At 39.5% G+C, this 21,749-nt stretch overlaps 1 protein-coding gene across 4 annotated transcripts in view; it reads right to left on the bottom strand.

Annotated features, from left to right (window-relative positions):
* The window catches only part of MAP4K5 (mitogen-activated protein kinase kinase kinase kinase 5), a 119,061-nt gene that overhangs the window by 82,262 nt on the left and 15,050 nt on the right, over positions 1 to 21,749 (bottom strand). For 2 of the 4 annotated variants that reach the window (XM_051822833.2, XM_051822832.2), the window contains exon 3: positions 5,511 to 5,568. The exons of the other annotated variants lie outside the window; for them this stretch is intronic. In XM_051822833.2, coding sequence (XP_051678793.1) covers positions 5,511 to 5,568 — 58 coding nt within the window. The remainder of the gene's footprint in view (positions 1 to 5,510; positions 5,569 to 21,749) is intronic. 4 annotated transcript variants of the gene reach the window in all.

Here is a 21,749-nt window from a genome sequence, read left to right as displayed (position 1 = left end):
CAGAGAAGAGGAGAAAAGAGAAGGGAAAATAAGATTAGATGGTTGACTTTCCCAGGGATTCTGTTCCTACTCTGGTGCACAGCACCACTAGCTAAGTTGAGCAAAATGAGCACATGTGAAATGACTTAGATGGCAGGCTGAAATTCAGACCTAAGACAAGAAAACAGGGAGGCATGAGTCACCGTATCTAAGGCATTTTCTGAGTATTCCTGATGCCTTACCAAAGAAATGGAAAATGATATTATTTTCAATGCCAATCACTGGTAAGTCAAACTCTGTTGAATATCACCTTTTGTAAGTTTCTATGTTTAATAAATATCTACTGCAAAAATGAGAGAGAAATGGTTAAATCATTTCTGAAAACAATAATTTGCCTGTGTATACAAAGACCAATAAGAACATAGGGCATAGTAAGGAATGCCTGCTTCATTTTCTTTTACAATTATTTTTGTGGCTAATTAAAATAAATTCTGTGTGCTAATCTGTTTTTACTTTTCACTCTAAGGTTTACTTAAGCATTTTATGAGTATTAGGAAGAACCTCAAAAGAAATTTATTTCACTAAAATTTTGACTATGTTACAAAAATACATAGCCAGTGGTAAGTCAGTAAATCTGTAATAACATTTAGACCTCTAAAATTACTGTACATTTCATATCCTATTTTTAACTGGGGGGATGGAATGTACAATTAAGTGTACAGCTGGGATTTCATTTACTTTAAAAAAAAATCTTGCTGATGTTTTAACGGTCAGAAGTTTTTTTTAAGTCATACTGGCAAGTAATTATCTTTTCATGTCTAAATATAATTCTCAACCAGCTCCTCTATTAAATCAATACAAGGAAGCACTTCTGTATTATCCTGGCCTTAGTGCAAGTTTTTCTTTTTAGCTGTTGAATACAGTTAAGAATCCATTTTTGAAATACAGCTGTCTACAGATTTAAAGTACCTAAACTGAATGCAGAGAGAATTCATTGGCATATCATTATATTTTTTGACTTAAAAATTCCTTTAAGTCTCTTACAAACATGTGAAGAACGACATATACTTTGCTAAACACCATGACAATGATAAAAAACTACTGATCACTCACAAAAAATTTTATAGCAAAAAAAAAAAAAGTAAATTCAAGATGCAAAAAACAAGGAGAGCTTATTTTTAAAGAAAATTTTAGATAACAGTGCTTCAAATTCTCAAGGAAATGAAAATAAACAAGAAGGGCATAAAAAAATAACGCAATAAAATGAAATTAAAAGAATGCCTGGAGATTTAAGAGGGAAAAAATTGAAAAGAAAATAATACTTGCATAGAACCAACATAAGCATCAGAAACAAGAAGGAACAGAAGCATTGGCGACAAGTTAGCCACTGATCTGAAGGCAGATTTAAAAAATCATGCACAGTGGAGAGGATAGCTAAACACGTCTAGAGAGAAAAAAGACACATATAAAGTAACAGAGAGCTAACAGGAACAACTGGTATCCCCAAAGTACTGAACTTTTAAAAATCAGGAATCATAAAAGAAAATTTCTTGAAGTAGAGAAAGAACCAAAAATACATATGAAAAAAAGCTCAGTATTTTCAGAGGGAAAAACCTGTGAAAATGATCAAGACCAAGATATATTCTGTTGAATTTATTTATTTCAGTGACAAGGAAAAAATTACTAGCTCCTGCTACATTCATGCAGAAGCAACAAGGCTTCTACAAGGAGAAAAAAAAAAATCAGGTCTAACAGTTGTATTCAGTAACATTCTAGGGAAAAAAATGTAGATTTTTTTGAGGATAGGAAAAGAATATGTAATACAATCATTCTGTACATAGTCAAGTGGCCATTCTTATTCAAAAGCAACAGAAAGGCATGTGTAATGTCCTTACATGGAATAATACAAATAATAATTTGTAGAAAAATCAAATTGAGAATAAGGTTCAATGAACATTCTTAAAGTCCCCTCCTAACATCCCAGGGGCTACAATACAACAGCAAAGACCTAAAATCACAACTCTCATGGATCATTCTAGGGAAGAAGGACAAACAGATAAATATATACATAAATCAAGTATCAGGCAGCCACATGTCCTAGGCAAAGATCTAAAATAACAGGGGCTTGGGTGGCTATTTAAGGTGGTCTCTCTTAGGACACGATGTTTAAGCTGTGAAGTGAATGACCAGGAGCCTTCTGAGCAAAGCTCATGAAAAACAGCACTTCAGGCAAACTGAAAGGATTAGTTTCATACTGAGCTGTTTTTAAATAAAAAGAAAATACAGCACATCATGAAGGGCTTTTCATAATTAAGGCTGAAAGTCTGAATGTGATTCTAAATGGACTGGGAAGCTCAACAGAGGATTTAAGCAGCAGAGAGCATGACCTGCTTTGTTTTAAAAGGTTCACTCCAGGGCTTTATGGAAACAAGATGGTAGGAAATGGGAGGTGTAGACGGGGAAACAGGGAGACCAGGAGGGTGGAGATGGCAAGAAAAAGAAAGAGATGGATTCCCGGTATGCTTTGGAGGTGAAGCTGAAGGAATGTGCTGACAGACTGACTCTGTCAACTAAAAGAAGAAATCATGGGTAATGCCCAGATTTTTGGCTTGGCTAACTGCTCATCAAATGTGGTAAGGCAGAAGGAAGAGCAGGTTTGGGAAGACAAGTCAATCTGTGGATTCAAATTATATTATTATGAAGATGCTGCTTGGGAAGCCCACATCCCATACTGACCTACCTAAGTTTGAGTTCTGGCTCTGGTCCCAAATCCAGCTTCCTGCTAATATGCACCCTGAGAGATACTAGGTTCAAGTACTCGGGTTCCTGCCACTCACTGAGTTCTGGGCTGCAGACTTCAGTCTGGCTCAGCCTCAGCTACTGTAGGCTATTGGGAAGTGAACCAGCAGAATGAAGATCTCCCTCTGTCCTCCAAATTAAAAAAAAAAAAAAAAAATTATACTATTCCTAATACTTATAGGAAAATCTATTTGATATCATTCATCTTTTGATACTGGACACAAAATAAGTAAGAAGGCATAAAAAGACCAATAGTGGGCACTGAATCCATTTATCATAAAACTAAGTCTAGGGGGCCGGTGTTGTGGTGTGGCAGGTTAAGTCTCTGCCTGTGATGCCAGCATTCCATATGGGCGCTAGTTCAAGACCTGGCTGCTCTATGTCCGATCCAGCTCCCTGCTCATGTGCCTGGGAAAGCAGCAGAGGATGGCCCAAATCCTTGGGCCCCTGCATCCAGGTGGGAGATCTGGAAGAAGCTCCTGGCTTCAGAAAGGCGCAGCTCTGGCCATCGTGGCCATCTGGAGAGTGAACCAGTGGATGGAAGACTTCTCCCTCTCTCTCTGCCTCTGCCTCTCTGTAACTCTGCTGTTCAAATAAATAATTCTGCAAGAAAAAAATGTTTCTAGGGCTACTACAAATTTGCATTTACAAAATAGTTGATAAAAATATTCCTCTGGACTGTGCAAGTAGGCAGAGACACTGATAAGATATGGTGTATGATGTTAATCAGACTCAGCTTCTTTCTCTGCCACTTCATTGGAGGCTGGCCTCTCCTCATTTTTAGATTCTCCACTTTCTTCAGGCAAATCTTCAGTTTCTTGGTGAGACACCTTGGCCAGTTTTCCCTCTCTCCTTTCTTCCCTTTTGTTTGCACTTTATTGTCCAAAGACTTATCCTTCCTAGCTGTCTTTTCTGGCTTTGTTTCAGCTCAGGCAGGAGCAGGCTTAGCCAACAATCTTGCCAATCCCCTTTTAGGCCCTTCCTCGCTACCCCTTTGGCCAAGCTGACCTTGATCTTGGGTATCTTAGTGGTAGGGAGGGCGCTAGCTGGGTGTCTACTGGCCACGTGCATTTATGAAGCTGAGTCAACAGGCTGGTGCCTCTGGGGCAGTTTAACCATTACTCAATCTTTAGTTATGAGTAACCTCTACTAACATAAAATCAGTAGGTTTTACAAATAAGGTAATAAGAAATTCTATCCTTTCAAAGGCTCTTAGGAATGCAACACTTAATCCTTATATGTTAAGTAATATCATATACATGATACATTTTTCTTTTTTGACAGAATTGCCTTCGTATATTGTTCTAATAATATACAGCTTACTGACAAGTTAAAATTGCAGGATTTAAAAAATTAATTAATTCAAGATATGTATGATAACTAAAAGTCATATCCTCAAGTCAAATAAGTACAACTGTGTTTTTCAAACCCAGTGCACACTGAAGGCAGAAAAAGAATAAACACCTTTGTCTCCTCTGAGATCCAGCCCAGCATCTGGACTACAGCCACCCCCTGAACTCCCCAAGGAGAGGCACATGTGTGTATGATTTTGTTATAGTCCCTTCTATTTGTGTCAGTGACATTCTGGAGATCATTATATACACACTGGTGGAACTTAGTAACAAAACTGTTAAATACTATTATTAACAACTTCTACCTACCAGGAGAAAAAGATACAGTATCATATGTGAAAGGGTTTTATTTTTTAAAAAATGTATTCCAGAAAGAGGGAGGGAGAAACACAGAGTGGGCATGCTCCAATTTACTGGTTCATTCCCCAAAAGCCTGCCTGCAAGGGCTGGAGAATGGAGCTGGGAACTCAATCAAGGTCTCCCTTGGGTTTCAGGAACCCAGTAATTGGAGCTATCTCCCAAGGTCTGCATTAGCAAGAAGCTATAGTTGGGAGCAGGACACAGGTATTGAAACCAGGTGTCTTAACTGCTAGGCCAAAGGCCTGCCCTTGAAAGCTTATTTTTAGTGTTCTAGTACATGCTACCTGAGTAATATCATCTTGCATGTAATGATCTAATTACTGAATTATAAAAACATTTTAACTGCTTAAATTAACAAACTGGCATAATTACAGTCACAAAATTACTCCCCATGTCTTGATATGTGAATCAACAGATGATTCTAAATAGTCACCTACCTGGTCAAAAACTACTACTGGTTTTATTAGAAACTTTCATTCTATCAAAAATCATACAATTATTTCAGGTTTTATACAGTTCAGTTTTCAAAGCAAATTGCTCAGTGTGTTTTCAATCACTGACAGACAGGTGTTAATGAAATATGAAGTTAAGACTGTTATTTATTAAATCTAAATCAACCAGCAAGGGAACAAACATACAAAATATTATCCCCAATATTATCTGAATACACCCCCAAAAACCAATGAATATTTTCCTAATCAAAATATCCTGAAATGTTCCTATTATTCTTACAAGAAAATTAGTAGTCAGTCAATGCACCTCCTAATTTTTGAATGTGTACATTTTAAATTGTACTTGGCAACAAAACTGTCACATCAAACTTGCCTTTAATATTCACCTTCCACAGAATTCAACGTAACCAAATTGGAGATATTGTACTGACTTGACAAAACTCATAAAAAGACTTATTTTGGGAAGAAAGGAAACAAGAAAGGAAATATAGAAATTTTTTTTAAGTCTTATGCTTACAAACCATGGAAGAAAGGGTTCAAAATTTGTCTTTAGGATTTTAATACATACCAGGCTCCAGTTTGATGATTTTTACTGCAGCCAACTCTCCTGTATGTACATTTCTGGCCTAAAAGTGAAAATACAAAATTTTTGAAGTTTGTTAACGATACATAAACTACTTAGCACTATGTTAAATGCTCATCAACAATGCTTCTAACAAAGCTAAAATACGCCGGCGCCGCGGCTCACTAGGCTAATCCTCCGCCTAGCGGCGCCGGCACACCGGGTTCTAGTCCCGGTCGGGGCGCCGGATTCTGTCCCGGTTGCCCCTCTTCCAAGCCAGCTCTCTGCTGTGGCCCGGGAGTGCAGTGGAGGATGGCCCAGGTGCTTGGGCCCTGCACCCCATGGGAGACCAGGAGAAGCACCTGGCTTCTGCCTTCAGATCAGCGCGGTGTGCTGGCCGCAGCACGCAGGCTGTGGTGGCCATTGGAGGGTGAACCAACGGCAAAAAGGAAGACCTTTCTCTCTGTCTCTCTCTCTCACTGTCCACTCTGCCTGTCAAAAATAAAAAATAAAAAAAAAAAAAAAAAAGCTAAAATACAAAATCATTGTTTCTAAATAAAAAGTTAGTGTATTCATTTCCTCATTAAAGAAAATATAGAAAAGACATAAAAAGTATAAAAAATTACCTTTAATCCTACCACTTGAAAACAGTTACTGTATAAAATTTTGGCATATATCTTCCTTTTATAAACATTTTGTTAATTTTTTAAATTAAAAAATGCCATAGTTTTTATTTATATTATAAACATAATTATACTGATTGAGGGAAAAACTTTAAAAGTCATCTGTAGCTACACACACAGGGAAAAATAGTTCACCTTTTAGTGTCCTCTTCCCCACCCCATACGTGCACGTACTTGTGTGTCGAAGAGGATGATACCATCAGAGTCATCTACAGTGAGGATTAGAAATGCTGCTTCATTCTCCACTGACAGAATATGTAATTTATTTCATCAACTCTCTATTGTTAGATATAGCCTAATATTATTTTGCAATTACATAAAGACAAACTTATCTTCATTTTACAACTGTCAAAAGTCTTGATTATTTCCTACAGATTGCTAAAAGAGAAACTATTTGGTATCTAACAAAATCAAGCTGGAGGAATAGGAACTCACTGCTCTGGTCTAGGGGAAGAGAGCTTAAAAAAAAAAAAAGTGGAGAGACTGCAATTTCAGGTAAGCATTAGGGAGAAAACTGCAGAGGAAATGCCACGCAAATTAGAGGGACACTGTGGATCTACGCAGAGGGTGTAGGTGTGCACAACTCAGAACCCCAGCAGCAGCCTCAGGATCAGCTCTGGAGAGTGAGGTGAGACCAGACTGTAGCAGCCCAAGCCACTGGCAATAAAGCTGTGGGAAGAGCCTGACATGAGTATGGCCTGCCAAACTAGAAGAACAAAAGGGGGCATGTTTCTCCCTGACCACCCAGAAATGGTGTCCTGTAACCAGCAGAGAGGGGGTGGGTGCCATTTTGACAACCATCCAAGAGGAAACTCCTAAGTTGGCTTGGAGAATTGATGAGGGGCTGGGTGCTCCTGATTGTGGGAGCCTTGTGTGCTGGGCCTGTGAAACACTGTGGTTGCGTGGGAGGGCACAGGGTGTGGCTGGGTCTTTGGGTAGTTCCTATGGGTGACTCCACATGCTCGGGGCTCCTTGATTCCCTGGTGAGGGTCATTGCTGTGGGATTTGTGCTCACACCAAGGACTGTAGAAATCTTTTGTGTGGTTCTTGTGGCAGTGCAAATGAATACTGTATGCAGTGGGGCTAATGCCCAGACAACGGTCTCCCTGGAGGAGAGGTGAGCGTGAGACTCCACCAACAGAGATGTGATTAAAAAAAAAAAGATTTACTACACCAAACTTGGGTGTCACCTTGGACACTCCCCTCAACCTGGATCACTAAACAGAGCTCCCTAGCTAAACCCAGCACACTGAAATACCACACATTCCACTAAAGCTATAGAGACACAGTTCAAAGATAAAAGCCACCACACGGAAAAAAAACAACAAAAACCAACAAATATCTCCACAAATGATTAAAAATAAATACAGCAATTCAAGAAACAAGAATAAAGAAGACAACATGATGCCCCAAAAGGAACATAACACTTCAGTTCTAGAATGTGAAGATGAAGGGACTGAAGAAATGCTGGAAATGATTTAAAAAAATGGATTATAGGATTACTTACAAATAATCAGAAGCAAATCCATGAATTAAAGAAATCCATACATGACATGAATGAAAATTCTTACCAACCATGAAACTGATATTTTTAAAGAGAAATCAAAAGGAAATAATGGAAATGGGGCCAGCGCCATGGCTCAATAGGCTATTCCTCCACCTTACAGCGCCGGCACACTGGATTCTAGTCCCGGTCGGGGCACCGGATTCTGTCCCGGTTGCCCCACTTCCAGGTCAGCTCTCTACTGTGGCCCAGGAGTGCAGTGGAGGATGGCCCAAGTGCTTGGGCCCTGCACCCACACGGGAGACCAGGAGAAGCACCTGGCTCCTGGCTTTGGATCAGCACGGTGCGCCGGCTGCAGCGCGCCGGCCGTGGGGGTCATTGGAGGGTGAACCAACGGCAAAGGAAGACCTTTCTCTTTTTGTCTCTCTCTCTCACTGTCCACTCTGCCTGTCAAAAATTTTAAAAAAATAAATAAATAAATAAAAAGAAATAATGAAAATGAAGAATTTAATGGATCAAATAAAGAATTTGGTGGAAAGCCTAACAACAGAATCAGTGAGGCAGAAGAATGACTATCTGACTTAGAAAACAGATATCTGGAAATTTTGCAGTCAAACAAACAAAAAAAGAAATTAGAAAACTAAAAAACTGTTGGAGATTTATGGGATACTATTAAATGACCCAATATATGGGTCATAAGAGTTCCTGAAGACATGGAAAGAGACAATGGATTAGAAGGTCTTTTTAGTGAAATAATTACAGGAAACTTCCCTAATTTGGAAAAAGAAAGGGACATGCAAGTACAGGAAGTACATAAAACTTCTAACAGACATGACCAGAAAAAAAATCTTCACCACAACTCACTGTAGTCAAACTCTCCACAATAAAACATAAAGATTCTAAAATGTGCATGAAAGAAATGCCAGATTAGACTCACAGCTGAGTTCTCAACAGAAACCCTACAGGCGAGGAGAGAATGGTGAAATACTTAAGAAGTTTTAAGAGAAAAAAACTGTCAATCCAGAGTACTATACCCTGCAAAGCTCTCGTCTATGAATGAAGGTGAAATAAAGACCTTCCATAATAAACAGAAATTTAAAGAATTTGTCACCACTTGTCTAACCTTACAAAAGATGCTTAAGGATGTGCTGCATACAGAAACACAGAAACATAGTCATCACTATGAAAAAAGGTGAGGCAGAAAACCCCCCAGTGAAAATACAAAGAAAACCCAAAGTAAACAACAGGAATTTTTATGGAAAAATGGCAGGGCAAAGTCATTACGTATCAATAGTCACCTTGAATGTAAATGGCCTCAACTCTCCAGTTAAAAGATACATACTGTCAGAATGGATTAAAAAACAAAACACATTATTTGCTGCCTACAAGAAACATCTCACCAACAAAGACACACACACACACACACACACACACAGGGAAGGATGGAAAAAGATATTCCATGCTGACAGAAGCCAAAAAAGAGCTGGTGGAGCTATCCTAATACCAGACAAAATAGACTTTAACACAAAAACTGTTATAAGAGACAAAGAAGGGCACTATGTAATGATTAAGGGATCAATTCAACAGGAAGATGTGACTATTATAAATGTACATGCCCCTAATTACAGGGCACCTGGCTTTTTTAAAGAAATGTTAATGGATCTAAAGGGAGACAGACTCCATTACAATAGTAATGGAGGACTTTAATACTCCACTTTCAGCAATCGACAGATCAACCAGACAGAAAATCAGCAAGGAAACAGACTTAATCAACACTATAGATTTAATGGACCTAGTGGATATCTAAAGAACTTTTCATCCTACAGACGCGGAATACACATTTTTTTCACCAATCCATGTAACTTTCTCTACAACAGATCACATGCTAGGCCATAAAGCAAGTCTCAGCAAATTCAACAAAATCAAATCATACCATACATCTTCTTTGACCACAATGGGATGACGTTGGAAATTAACAAAATCTCTAGAATACATGCAAACACATGGAGACTGAACAACACGCTCCTGAATGAACAGTGAGTTATTGAAGAAATCAAAAGAGAAGTTAAAAAATTTATGGAAATGAATAAAGACAATACAACATATCAAAATTCATACGATACAGCAAAAGCAGTGTTTAAGAGGAAAGATTATAGCAACTGGTACCTACATCAAGAAATTAGAAAGGTACCAAATAAATGCGCTACCAATGCATTTCAAGGACCTAGAAAAACAACAGCAAACCAAACCCAAAACCAGTAGGAGAAAAGAAATAATTAAAATTAGAGAAGAAATCAACAAAAATGAAATAAAAAATATGAAAGATCAAAATGAAGAGCTGTTTTTTTGAAAAAATAAACAAAATTGACACACCTTTGGCCTAACTAACCAAAAAAGGGAGAGAGAAGACCCAAATCAGTAAAATTAGAGATGAAAAGGGAAATGCAACAACAGTCACCACAAAAATAAAAAGAACCATCAGAAATTACTACAAAGGGCTGTATGCCAACAACTCAGGACACTTAGAAGAAATGGATAGATTCCTGGACACATCCAACCTAACTAAATTGAGTCACGAACACACACAAAAAAACTAAACAGATCTATAACCAAGGTGGAAATTGAATCAGATACAGACACTCCCAGCAAAGAAAATCCCAGGACCAGATGGCTTCACTGCTGAATTCTACCAGACATTTAAAGAAGAACTGACTACAATTCTTCTCAAGCTATTAAAAACAACTGAAAGGGAGGGAATCCTCCCAAACTGCTTCTATTAAAGCAAGCATCACCTTAATTCATAAAGCTGAAAAAATGCAACAGAGAAAGAGAACTACAGACCAATTTCTCTGATGAACATATACTCAAAAATTCTCAACAACATTCTAGCCAATCAAATCCAACAACACATCAGAAAGCTCATTCTCCTGGACCAAGTGGGATTTACCCCTGGTATGCTGGGATGGTTCAACATTCGAAATCAATCAATGTGATACATGACATCAACAAACTGAAGAATAAAAACCATATGATTATCTCCATAGATGCAGTGAAAGCATCTGATAAAATACAACACCTTTTCACGATGAAAACTCTAAGCAAACTGAGTATAGAAGGAACATTCCTAAACACAATCAAGGTAATTTATGACAAACCCATGGCTAGCGTCCTATTGAATGAGGAAAAGTTGGAAGCATTCTCATTGAGATCCAGAACCAGACAAGGATGCCCACTCCTACCACTGCTATTCAAGATAATCCTAGAAGTTTCAGCCAGAGCCATTAGGCAAGAAAAAGAAATCATAGGACAAAAATTGGGAAGGAAGAAGTCAAACTATCTCAATTTGCAGATGACATGATTCTACATACAGGGGATCCAAAAAACTCCACTAAGATACCACTGCAACTCATAAAAGAGTCTGATAAAGTGGCAGGATATAAAAATCAACACACAAGAATCAACAGCCTTGTAAACATAATGTCACAGCTGAGAAAGAACTTCTAAGATGAATCCCATTCATAATAGTTACCAAAAAAATCAAATGCCTTGGAATGAATTTAACCAAGGACACCAAAGATTTCTATGAGAATTATAAAACATTAAAGAAAGAAATAGAAGACATGAAAAAAAATAGAAAAATCTTCCATGTTCAAGGATTGGAAGAATCAATATCATCAAAATGTCCGTATTTCCAAAGGCAGTTTACAGATTAAATGTGATACCAATCAAAATTCCAAGGACATTCTTTTCAGATACAGAAAAATGATGCTGAAATTCAATATATGGAAACACAGGAGGCCTCAAATAGCTAAAGCAATCTTAAACGACAAAAACAAAGCCAGAGGCATCACAATACTAGATTTTAAGGCATACTATGGGGCAGTTATAATCAAAACAGCCTGGTATTGGTACAAAAACAGATGGATAGAGCAATGGGACAGAACAGAAACTTCAGAAATCAACCCACACATCTACAGCCAACTTATCTTTGCCAAATGAGCTAAAATCCATCCCTGGAACAAGGACAGTCTCTTCAACAAATGGTGCTGAAAAAACTGGATCTCCATATGCAAGTATGAAGATGCATATTTTATACCTTACACAAAAATCCACTCAAAATGGATTAAAGACCTATATCTATGACTTGATACCATCAAATTATTAGAGAACACTGGGGAAACCCTGGAAGACATTGGCATAGGCAAAGAGTTATTGTAAAAGACCTCAGAGACACAATCAAAGCCAAAATTGACAAATGGGATGACATCAAATTGAGAAGCTTCTGCACTGCAAAGGAAACAGTGAGCAAAGTGAAGCAGTAACTGACAGAATGGGAGAAATTATCTGCAAACTATGCAACTGATAAATAATAACCAGAATCTATAAAGAGCTCAAGAAACTCAACAACAAACAACCCAGTTGAGAAATGAGCAAAGGACTTAAATAGGTATTTTTCAAAAGAGGAAATTCAAATGGCCAATAGACACATGAAAAAATGCTCAAGATCACTAGCCATCAGGGAAATGCAAATCAAAGCCACAATGAGGTTTCCCCTCATGCCCATTAGAATGGCTTTCATACATTAATCAAGAAAGAACAAATGCTGGCAAGGATGTGTGGAAAAAGGTACCTTAATCCACTCTTGGTGGTAATGTAAACTGGTACAGCCACTGTGGAAGACATTATGGAGATACCTCAGAAATCTGAATATAGATATACCACAAGATTCAGCCATCCTACACCTGGGAATTTATCCAAGGGAAATGAAATCAGCATATGAAAGAGTTATCTGCACCTCTATGTTTACTGCAGCTCAATCCACAATAACTAAGATACAAAATCAACCCAAACGTCCACCAACTGAAGACTGGGTAAAGAAATTATGGGATATGTACACCATGAAATACTACACAGTGGTTTAAAAAAGAAAAAGAATTCCAAAAAAAAAAAAAAAAAAAAAAAAGAGTTCCTATCATTTACAACAAAATGGATGAAACTGGCAAACATCATCTTTGGGGAGTAAGCCAACAGATGGAAGATCTCCCCCCCTCCCCCCGCCACTCCTCCTGTAACTCTACCTTTCCAATAAATAAAATCTTAAAAAATCACTGTGCGACTGGCACTGCAGCACAGTGGGTTAGCCACCACCTGTAGCACCAGCATCCCATATGGATGCTGGTTTGTGTTCTGGCTGCTCTACTTCTGATCCAGTTCCCTGCCAAGGTGCCTGGGAAAGCAGCAGAAGATGGCCCAAGTCCCTGGGCCATTGTCACCTAGGAGATGTGACTGAAGCTCCTGGCTTTGGCCATGGAGCTGAGTTCATTTGGTAAGTCACTCAGCAGATGGAAGATCTCTCTCTCTCTCTAATTCTGTCTTACAAATAAATAAATCTTTAAAAAATAATTTCATATATTCTAGCACATTCTATTTTATCAGTATGGCAATCTAGACATATAATTATTCGGTCAAAATATATCTGAATTTTAAATGGATATATTGCCATACTGCTATAAAAATTGTGCCAATTTATATACTCATCATCTTTGGATATTAAATCTCTGTCCACCCACCAAGATCAACTATAAATATAAATCTTATATTTTAAAAATTATGTACCTTCTCTATGCTATAATTTTCAGTGGTTATAACAGTCTATGTAACCATCCTCCTTTATTGCTGGACATTGAGGATGTTGCACATAGTCATCTCATTAATCAAGGTCATTTTCTAAGATAGGGAATTACTAGGCCAAAGGGTGCAAACAGCAGCACTTAAAGGCTGGGACACACATTGTTGAAGCAGTCTAATATCATGGTACATTACACTCTCATTGTTAATGTAAGCACTCACTTTCATGGTACTCAGAGACACACCATATGGGAAATGCAATTTAATAATCTATTTTTAGTTACTATATTGGATTCAAAAGACAACTTACATACTTTCCATAAATATAAGGAATAAATGATAAGGAAAAAAATGACTGTAGTAATTTGCTGGATTAAATCACGTTACCAGAGAAAAGGGAATACAAGAATAACCAAGAATGTAGGGAAGTCAGCCTTAAAACAGACGCTTAGAAATGACAGAGTATGTGGAAAAAAACAGAGAACACAATGGGGGAGATGGACACAGAGGGAAAGACAGAAGCAGGAAGATAGAAAAGACTTCATCCAGCAGCACTTTCAACTATTTTGTGATAAGAAATTCCCACTAACCTCATTGACTGCATTGTGAACACAGTTAGAAGGAGTTAGGAAGAGAACACAATTTTAACTCTCTGCACCCATGGGAACCTATCCTCCAACCATGAATACACTGAGAAAACAAAGGTGTGCCAGCAGCCTGACACCATTCCTACCTTCTTCCGTTTCTTATCCTAGGACACGAGAAGTGTTTGTAAAGCATCAGGTCTTGTCTAGTCTCGGGTTACAGAAATGTATGTACCTAATGATTTAGGCAGTCCACTGCTCAGTAATGCACGTGCCAATGAGCCTCAGGTACAGAAAACATGCCAAGAGGTTATGGAATAAGCTGTGACAACTGACCTCCTGGAGATGTTGTTTGGTGGTTATAAAATGTGTGATAGAAGTCAAATTCCATAATATTAATTATAATGTTTCATAGTTTTAGGAAACTTCATATACATTATTTAATTCCATTAATTTCTAAAGATGTATTTATTTATTTATTTTAAAGGCAGAGTTACAGAGAGGCAGAGAGAGAGAGAAAGAGAGGTTTTCCATCCGCTATTCACTCCCCAAATGGCTGCCCCGGCCAAAAGGGGCCCATCTGAAGCCAGGAGCTTCTTCTAGGTCTGCCTCGAGGGCACAGGGGGCCAAGGACTTGGGCCATCTCCCACTCCTTTCTAAGGCCATAGCAGAGGGCTAGATCGGAAGAGGAGCAGCCACTGGCACTGCAGGCAGCAGCTGCACCCGCTATGCCACAGTGCAGGCCCCAATTCCTTTTATTTAGGTGCAGAAAGACTTTGCTCTAAAGTCAAATGAATTGCCCACGGCCATTCGGCAAGCTGGTACAAGAGTCAAAGTCTGATAAAGTATCATTGCTCCTTTACAGAACACGAAAATTATTAAAGAAAGTAACTCAAGTGCATATTTTTTGTTTGTCTTTATTATAATTTATTTGAAGGCAGCAAGAGAGAGAGAAAGAGAGAGATGGGGAGGGAGAAAGAGAGTCAGAGAGAGACAGAGAAATCTCCCATCTGCAGCCCCACAACCCTAACAACCACAACAGCCAAGGCTGGGCAAGGTTAAAACTAAGAATTGGGAACAAATGAGTGGCAGCAAGTCAAGTACTTGAACCATCACCTGGCGCCTCCCAAGGTATGCACCAGCAGGAAGCTGGAATGGCAAGAGGAACTCAGGCGCTCATATACAGGACCTGGGCATCACAAGTGGTTGCTGAACACTGCACCAAATGCCCACGTCTATAGACAAGTATTGATTGCATAGTATTTAACAGATCTCAAAAGTTAACTTACGATGAAATAATTTAATGTGAAAAATGATTAATCTAAAAGTTATTTCCTATGGTGATCTGCAAAATAAAAGAATGAGAACTATTTCGCATATAAAACCTTAAATAATCTTAGAGCTGAAAGATTTACGAATGAGAGCTGTTGGCAGCACAAGAAAATAACAACAGTTGACAGCTGAACCATGTAGGTTTTAAATTTTCAGGGAAGGAATAAAACGTTTAATTCATATGACAATAACTGATACTAATATCTACAACAATAAAATACCTTCAGGGTATTCACTATTCAGTTTTCCAAGCCAAACAGGTATTAGGGTAAAGCATTCTGCTATTTACTGGAAATAAAAATAAAAAAGAGTCTATACCTCCCAATCACAGATTATCAAGTGCCAACAACAACAACAAAAAATGTAATAGGCTTCTTTGAGAGTCTGGAACAATCAGTTCTTGTTTCAGTAAGATGGATCAGAAGCTTATCACCTGGTCTCCAGTTTGCAAACGCTGTGCTCAATCTGGTACAATGTTCTTCCTCTGCTCCCTGCCCTCTCCCCAGCAGCCTAGAAGTGTCCTTCAGGATTCACTCTGCTTGTCACCTACTACAGGAAGTCTCACCTGGTATCTCAAGGTTGGGTTAATATACGTTACCTTAACTCAGGACATGATGATCTGAAAGTCTGTGCCACACAGTAGATGTTCTACAATTTGTTGAATGGAAAATGGTAACACTAAGAAGGCTATTATTCTCTTTACTTAAATCCTCTACAACTACAGAATGTTATGAAATTGACAAAACACTGTTTTTTTGTTTGTTTTTTGTTTTTGCCAGGCAGAGTTAGACAGAGAGACAGAGAGTTACAGACAGTGAGAGAGAGACAGAGAGAAAGGTCTTCCTTCCGTTGGTTCATTCCCCTAATGGCCACTACAGACGGTGCTGCGCCAATCCGAAGCCAGGAGCCGGGTACTTCCTCCCAGTCTCCTACGCGGGTGCAGGGACCCAAGCACTTGGGTCATCCTCCACTGCCCTCCCGGGCCACAGCAGAGAGCTAGACTGGAAGAGGAGCAATCAGGACTAGTACGCAGCGCCCCAACCAGGACTAGAACCCGGGGTGCCGGCACCACAGGTGAAGGATTAGCATATTGAGCCGCAGCACGAGCCAAAACACTGTTTTAAAAGGTCTTACTTCTTTTCACTTATGTTGATTAATTGTATGTGTGTATTACAGAGAGACAGGGGAGACAGGGAGCCAGAGAGAGAGTTTCTACTCTTTGGTTCACTCCACAAATGGCTGTAAGGGCCAGGGCTGGGCCAGGCCAAAGCCAGAAGCTAAGAACTTCATCTAGGCTTCTCACGTGGATGTCAGGGGCCTAAGCACTTGAACAATCATATGCTGCCACCTAGGCACATTAGCAGGGAGCTGGATTGGAAGTGGAGCAGCCAGGATTCGAACCAGTACTTCTATAAGGGATGGAGGAGTTACAGGCGGCAGCTTAACCCACTGTGCCACAATGCTGAACCCTGTGTTGGTTCATTTGTATTTTTTACTACAATGCACCAAATAAAGCATTTTGGAGAAAAAGTTTTTAAAAAACTAGCAAAAAAGGATTTTGTTGCAAATATATATATACATGTATATATGCATATATATGTGTGTATATATATATATCAGCAAAAGATAAGAGCCACCTTCCTTCCTGTTCTCATCTCTCTGAGGTAATTATTGTTAACAGTTTAGAATATACCCACTCATACTTTTAATTAGGCTGTTTTCGAGAACACACGTGCACAGACAGTCTGGTGTTTCTCACAAAGCTAGCCACAGTCTCACCATACGATCCAGCAACAATTCAGCTGAAAACTTTATGTTCACACACACACACACAAACTGCATAAAAACATTTACGGCAGCTTTTTTAGTCATATGCAAAAAACTAGAAGTGATGAAGATTGCTTTCAGTAGGTGAATGGATAAGCAAATGGTGTTATATCCATAAGACAATGTTATGCAGCGATGAAAAGAAATTAATCAAGCTGTGAAAGATACAGAGAGGCCAGCGCTGTGGCGCAGCATTTAATGCCCTGGCCTGAAGCACCGACATCCCATATGGGCGCCGATTCTAGTCTCGGCTGCTCCTCTTCCGATCCAGCTCTCTGCTATGGCCTGGGAAAGCAGTAGAAGATAGCCCAGGTCCTTGGGCCCCTGCGCCCACGTGGGAGAACCAAAAGAAGCTCCTGGCTCCGGATAGGAGGGATCAGTGCAGCTCTGGCTGTTGCGGCCAAGTGGGGAGTGAACCAACGGATGGAAGACCGACCTCTCTCTCTCTCTCTGCCTCTCATCTCTCTGTGTAATTCTGACTTTCAAATAAATAAATATTAAAAAAAAAAAAAAAAGATACAGAGGAAACCTAAACATGTAGTTAGGTCAAAGGAGCCAGTGTGGAAAGGCTGTACTACAGAATTCTGGGAAAGGTAGAACTACAGAGACAGCAAAAAGAGCAATGTTTGCCAGGGAATGAGGGAGAGGACAGAGAAGGACACCTGGGTGAAGTGCCAGGGGTGCTTATGGCAGGGAAACTGTTCTGTGTGACACTGCAATGATGGATCCAACTCATATGTATTTGTCACACTCATGAACAAAAACAAAGAATAAACCTTAATGTAAACGAGTCTACAGTCAATAATGTTATCAATATTACTTTAAAAATTCCAACATGCACCACACTAATACAAGATGCTACTAAAAGAGGAAGCTGTGCGCAGGGATTAGAAGTGGGTAAATGTGGGGCCAGCACTGTGGCGCATTAGGTTAGTCTTCCGCCTGCAGCGCCGGCATCCCATATGGGCGTTGTTTGTAGTCTTGTTTGCTCCTCTTCCAGTCCAGCTCTCTCTGTGGCTTGGGAAGGCAGTAGAAGATGGCCCAAGTGCTTGGGCCCCTGTACCTCCATGGGAGACCAGGAAAGAAGCTCCTGGCCCCTGGCTTCAGATCGGCGCAGCTCCAGCCTTAAAAATTTAAGCTTATTATTTTTTTTTTTAATTTTAAAATAATACACATTTTCAGATACTCTGCATCAATGTTGATGATGCACAAGCTTCAACACAAATGTATTGTGCTTCAACAGAGCCAAAATGAAGACACATGGGTTTGTTTTAGATCCTCTGAGGGGTTCAAAAAGAAATCTATCACAGAGAATTTGAACAATCACAAAATCACATCAAATAATGATGGGATCTTTAAATTCTCCACTACCACACAGAAGCAAAAACATATTATATTGAATTACAGAAAATAAAAGAGTATAAAGTATAACTCCCACTTCTAGGGATAGTAAATATCAGTCTCCATTTTGACAACATCTTTCTGTTCTCTTCAATGAAGAATCCAATGCCAGATGTTTGTGTTCTGTAATTTTCCAGCTGATTTTTAAAACAGAAAGCAGTACCAGGCTCTTTTATAATGAAAGGCAAAGAGGCTTTCAGAAAAAAAAAAAAAAAAAAAGTCTTCTAAACAGAGACTTCACAGATTCCATTTACTAAAGGGATCTTTCAGATTTTTTTTTTTTTTTTTTTTTTTTTTTTTGACAGGCAGAGTGGACAGTGAGAGAGAGAGACAGAGAGAAAGGTCTTCCTTTGCCGTTGGTTCACCCTCCAATGGCCGCCGCGGCCGGCGGGCTGCGGCCGGCGCACCGCGCTGATCCAATGGCAGGAGCCAGGTGCTTCTCCTGGTCTCCCATGGGGTGCAGGGCCCAAGCACCTGGGCCATCCTCCACTGCGCTCCCTGGCCACAGCAGAGAGCTGGCCTGGAAGAGGGGCAACCGGGACAGAATCCGGCGCCCCAACCGGGACTAGAACTCAGTGTGCCGGCGCCGCTAGGCGGAGGATTAGCCTAGTGAGCCGCGGCGCCGGCCTCAGAAATTTAACTATACAATTTCACACTACAATCCGTAAGAATTTTGCTCTGGTTTTTGAAATGCAACATTTCTCTCACCTAAGTTAAATGTATTTTCAGAACTTTTCTGTTTTTAAAATGTAAGAGCTTACAGATCCTGCAATACAATTACAAAAGGAACTTACTGAAGAATCTTAACACCTCTCTAAAAATGATTTATTTTTCATTATTACTCATTTTTCTAAGTTACTGGTAAATATGAATATTCATACTTAAAACTAGACAACTCACAGAAATCTAATAAAATATTAGTACAGTTGTGTGATTTTTTTAAAAGATTTATTTATTTATGTTAAAGTCAGAGTTACACAGAGAGAAGGAGAGGCAGAGAGAGAGAGAGGGCTTCCATCCACTGGTTCACTCTCCAGTTGGCCGCAATGGCCAGAGCAGCGCCAATCCAAAGCCAGGAGTCAGGAGCTTCCTCTGGGTCTCCCACGTGAGGTGCAGGGGCCCAAGGACCTGGGCCATCTTCTACTGCTTTCCCAGGCCATAGCAGAGACTGGGATTGGAAATGGAGCAGCTTGGACCTGAACAGGCACCCATATGGGATGCTGGCACTGCAGGCAGCGGCTTTACCCACTACACCACAACACCAGCCCCTACAGTTGTGTATCGTAATAAACTCTTATTAATAAGAAATTAATTCTATCAAGTGGAAAAAAATAAGTGGTATCAATATCATTGTAAAATCCACAAAAGAATCTTTCTAGTTAAATTCAGTTTCTATTCTCATTACCAATGTATTTCTCTTTCATCTCTTAATTCACATTTTCTTATTCAAGTTACTACCACAAAAAAATTTTAACTCAAACCCTCCTGTCTTTTATATTTAAGAGAAAAGTCATGCTTAAATTTTACTTTTATAAGATAAAAAATTTAAAATGTTGATAATTAAGTGTTTCCTATTTCAATATTATTATTAAGTTGCCAATTCTGTAAGCTCTGAACTTTCCCACATGCTCTAAGATTTTTAATGGAACAAAAATGATTAAAGGAAAAGTTTAAATATTTCACCTGTAAGTTTTCAACATAGAACTGGAAGGTAAGACTCAATGGTAGTCATGAAGATAGAAGAGAAATTTTCAAATCTGGGGGGAAAAGCAATCAGTAAATAAGGACAGTTATCTAAAGACTATGGCAAGGGTCACTGCTGTGGTACAGTGGGTTAAGCTGCTAGTTGCAATACCTGAATCCCATATCTGAGTTCAGGTTTCAGTCCAGACAGTTCTGCTTTCAATTCAGCTTCTTGCTAATGCACCTGAGAGGGCAGCAGAAGATGGTCCAGGTACTTGGGCCCTTGCCATCCACCTTTGATACCTGGATTTAGTTCTGGGTTCCCAGCTTTGCCCTGGTCCCGATGTGGCTCTTTCTGGCATCTGAGGAGTGAATCAGTGGACCAAAGATGTGCCTCCCTTTCCTATCCCTTTCTGTCACTTTTTAAATCTTGAATCTTTTTAAAGAAATTAATAAAGACTATGGCAGGAAGCACCTGTTTAGCTTAATGGTTAAGATGTTCACATCTCACATGAGGGTGCTGGGGTCTGATTCTTCGTTACAGCTCCTGACTGTAGCTTCTTGCTAATGTAGAAACTCGAAGGAAGGGGAGAGAATGCCTTCAAGGAAGTGAATTTTTGCTACAGGTGTGGGAGGCTCAGGTTGCATTCCCAGCCATAGCCCAGCCCCAGCCATTGCAGACATCTGGGGATGGGATGCTGTGTCTCTGACTCATACACATAAAATTTAAGAACCACGACAACCAAATCACTCACCTTCAAGATAAATGAAACAGCTCATTTTCTACTTCACTCTTCTTCACCTTATGCTCCTCTTCACCTTAGCTTTCTTTCTGCTACTTTTTAAGGTCACAAAACGTTTCCATGAAGCCAACTGACTGTTTCAGTTTTAAGTATGCCCCCTTCTTCCAAAAATATTCTTTAACCAAACAACAAAACCCAGATACTTGGAGATCTAACAAGATTTGTCCAGTGGTCTGTGACTGTCCCTCAGGGTCAGAATCATGCACCTCTGATTCAAGAACACAATCTGCAATACAAACGTAGCAATGCAGCATCTGTAAGGCTTGGAAAAGGTGAAGTGGCTGGTTCTTCCACAAAAGCAGTGGACAACTTTATACACGATTCTTTACAGACGCTATTCCTAATTGGATAATTCACTCAACAAATATTACCAAATACTCTATGTCAGACACTGCTGCTGGTGCTGGAGATGCAATCAAACAAAAACATAAACGCAGTTCCTGTTTTCAGGGAGTTTTTACCAGCTGGAGAGATAGAGAAATGAATAGTAAGTAAAATATAGTATGGGAATTGCTCTCAAAGGTGACAGACATCCAGGCAAGTTCTGGGTCAAGTCAAAGAAAACCGGAAGGTTTCCAGAAAAAAGTAAACCTAAACTGAGACCTAAAAGACTTTTCTGGGGTGCGGTGGGGTGGTTACAAAGGGTAGGGGTTATAAGGGATTATTACGGTTGGCAGAATTCCAAGCCAAGGTGTAAAGATCAGAGAAAACACAGGCAGCTCAAGAAGTAACATTATTCTATATGAAGGGAACCGAGGCTCCTGGCTTCGGCCTGACCCAGCCCTGGCTGTTGCAGCCAT

This window comes from Oryctolagus cuniculus, chromosome 12 (genome assembly GCF_964237555.1).
Source record: "Oryctolagus cuniculus chromosome 12, mOryCun1.1, whole genome shotgun sequence".
Classification (NCBI taxonomy): domain Eukaryota; kingdom Metazoa; phylum Chordata; class Mammalia; order Lagomorpha; family Leporidae; genus Oryctolagus; species Oryctolagus cuniculus.
This window is presented reverse-complemented; position numbering and strand designations above follow the sequence as displayed.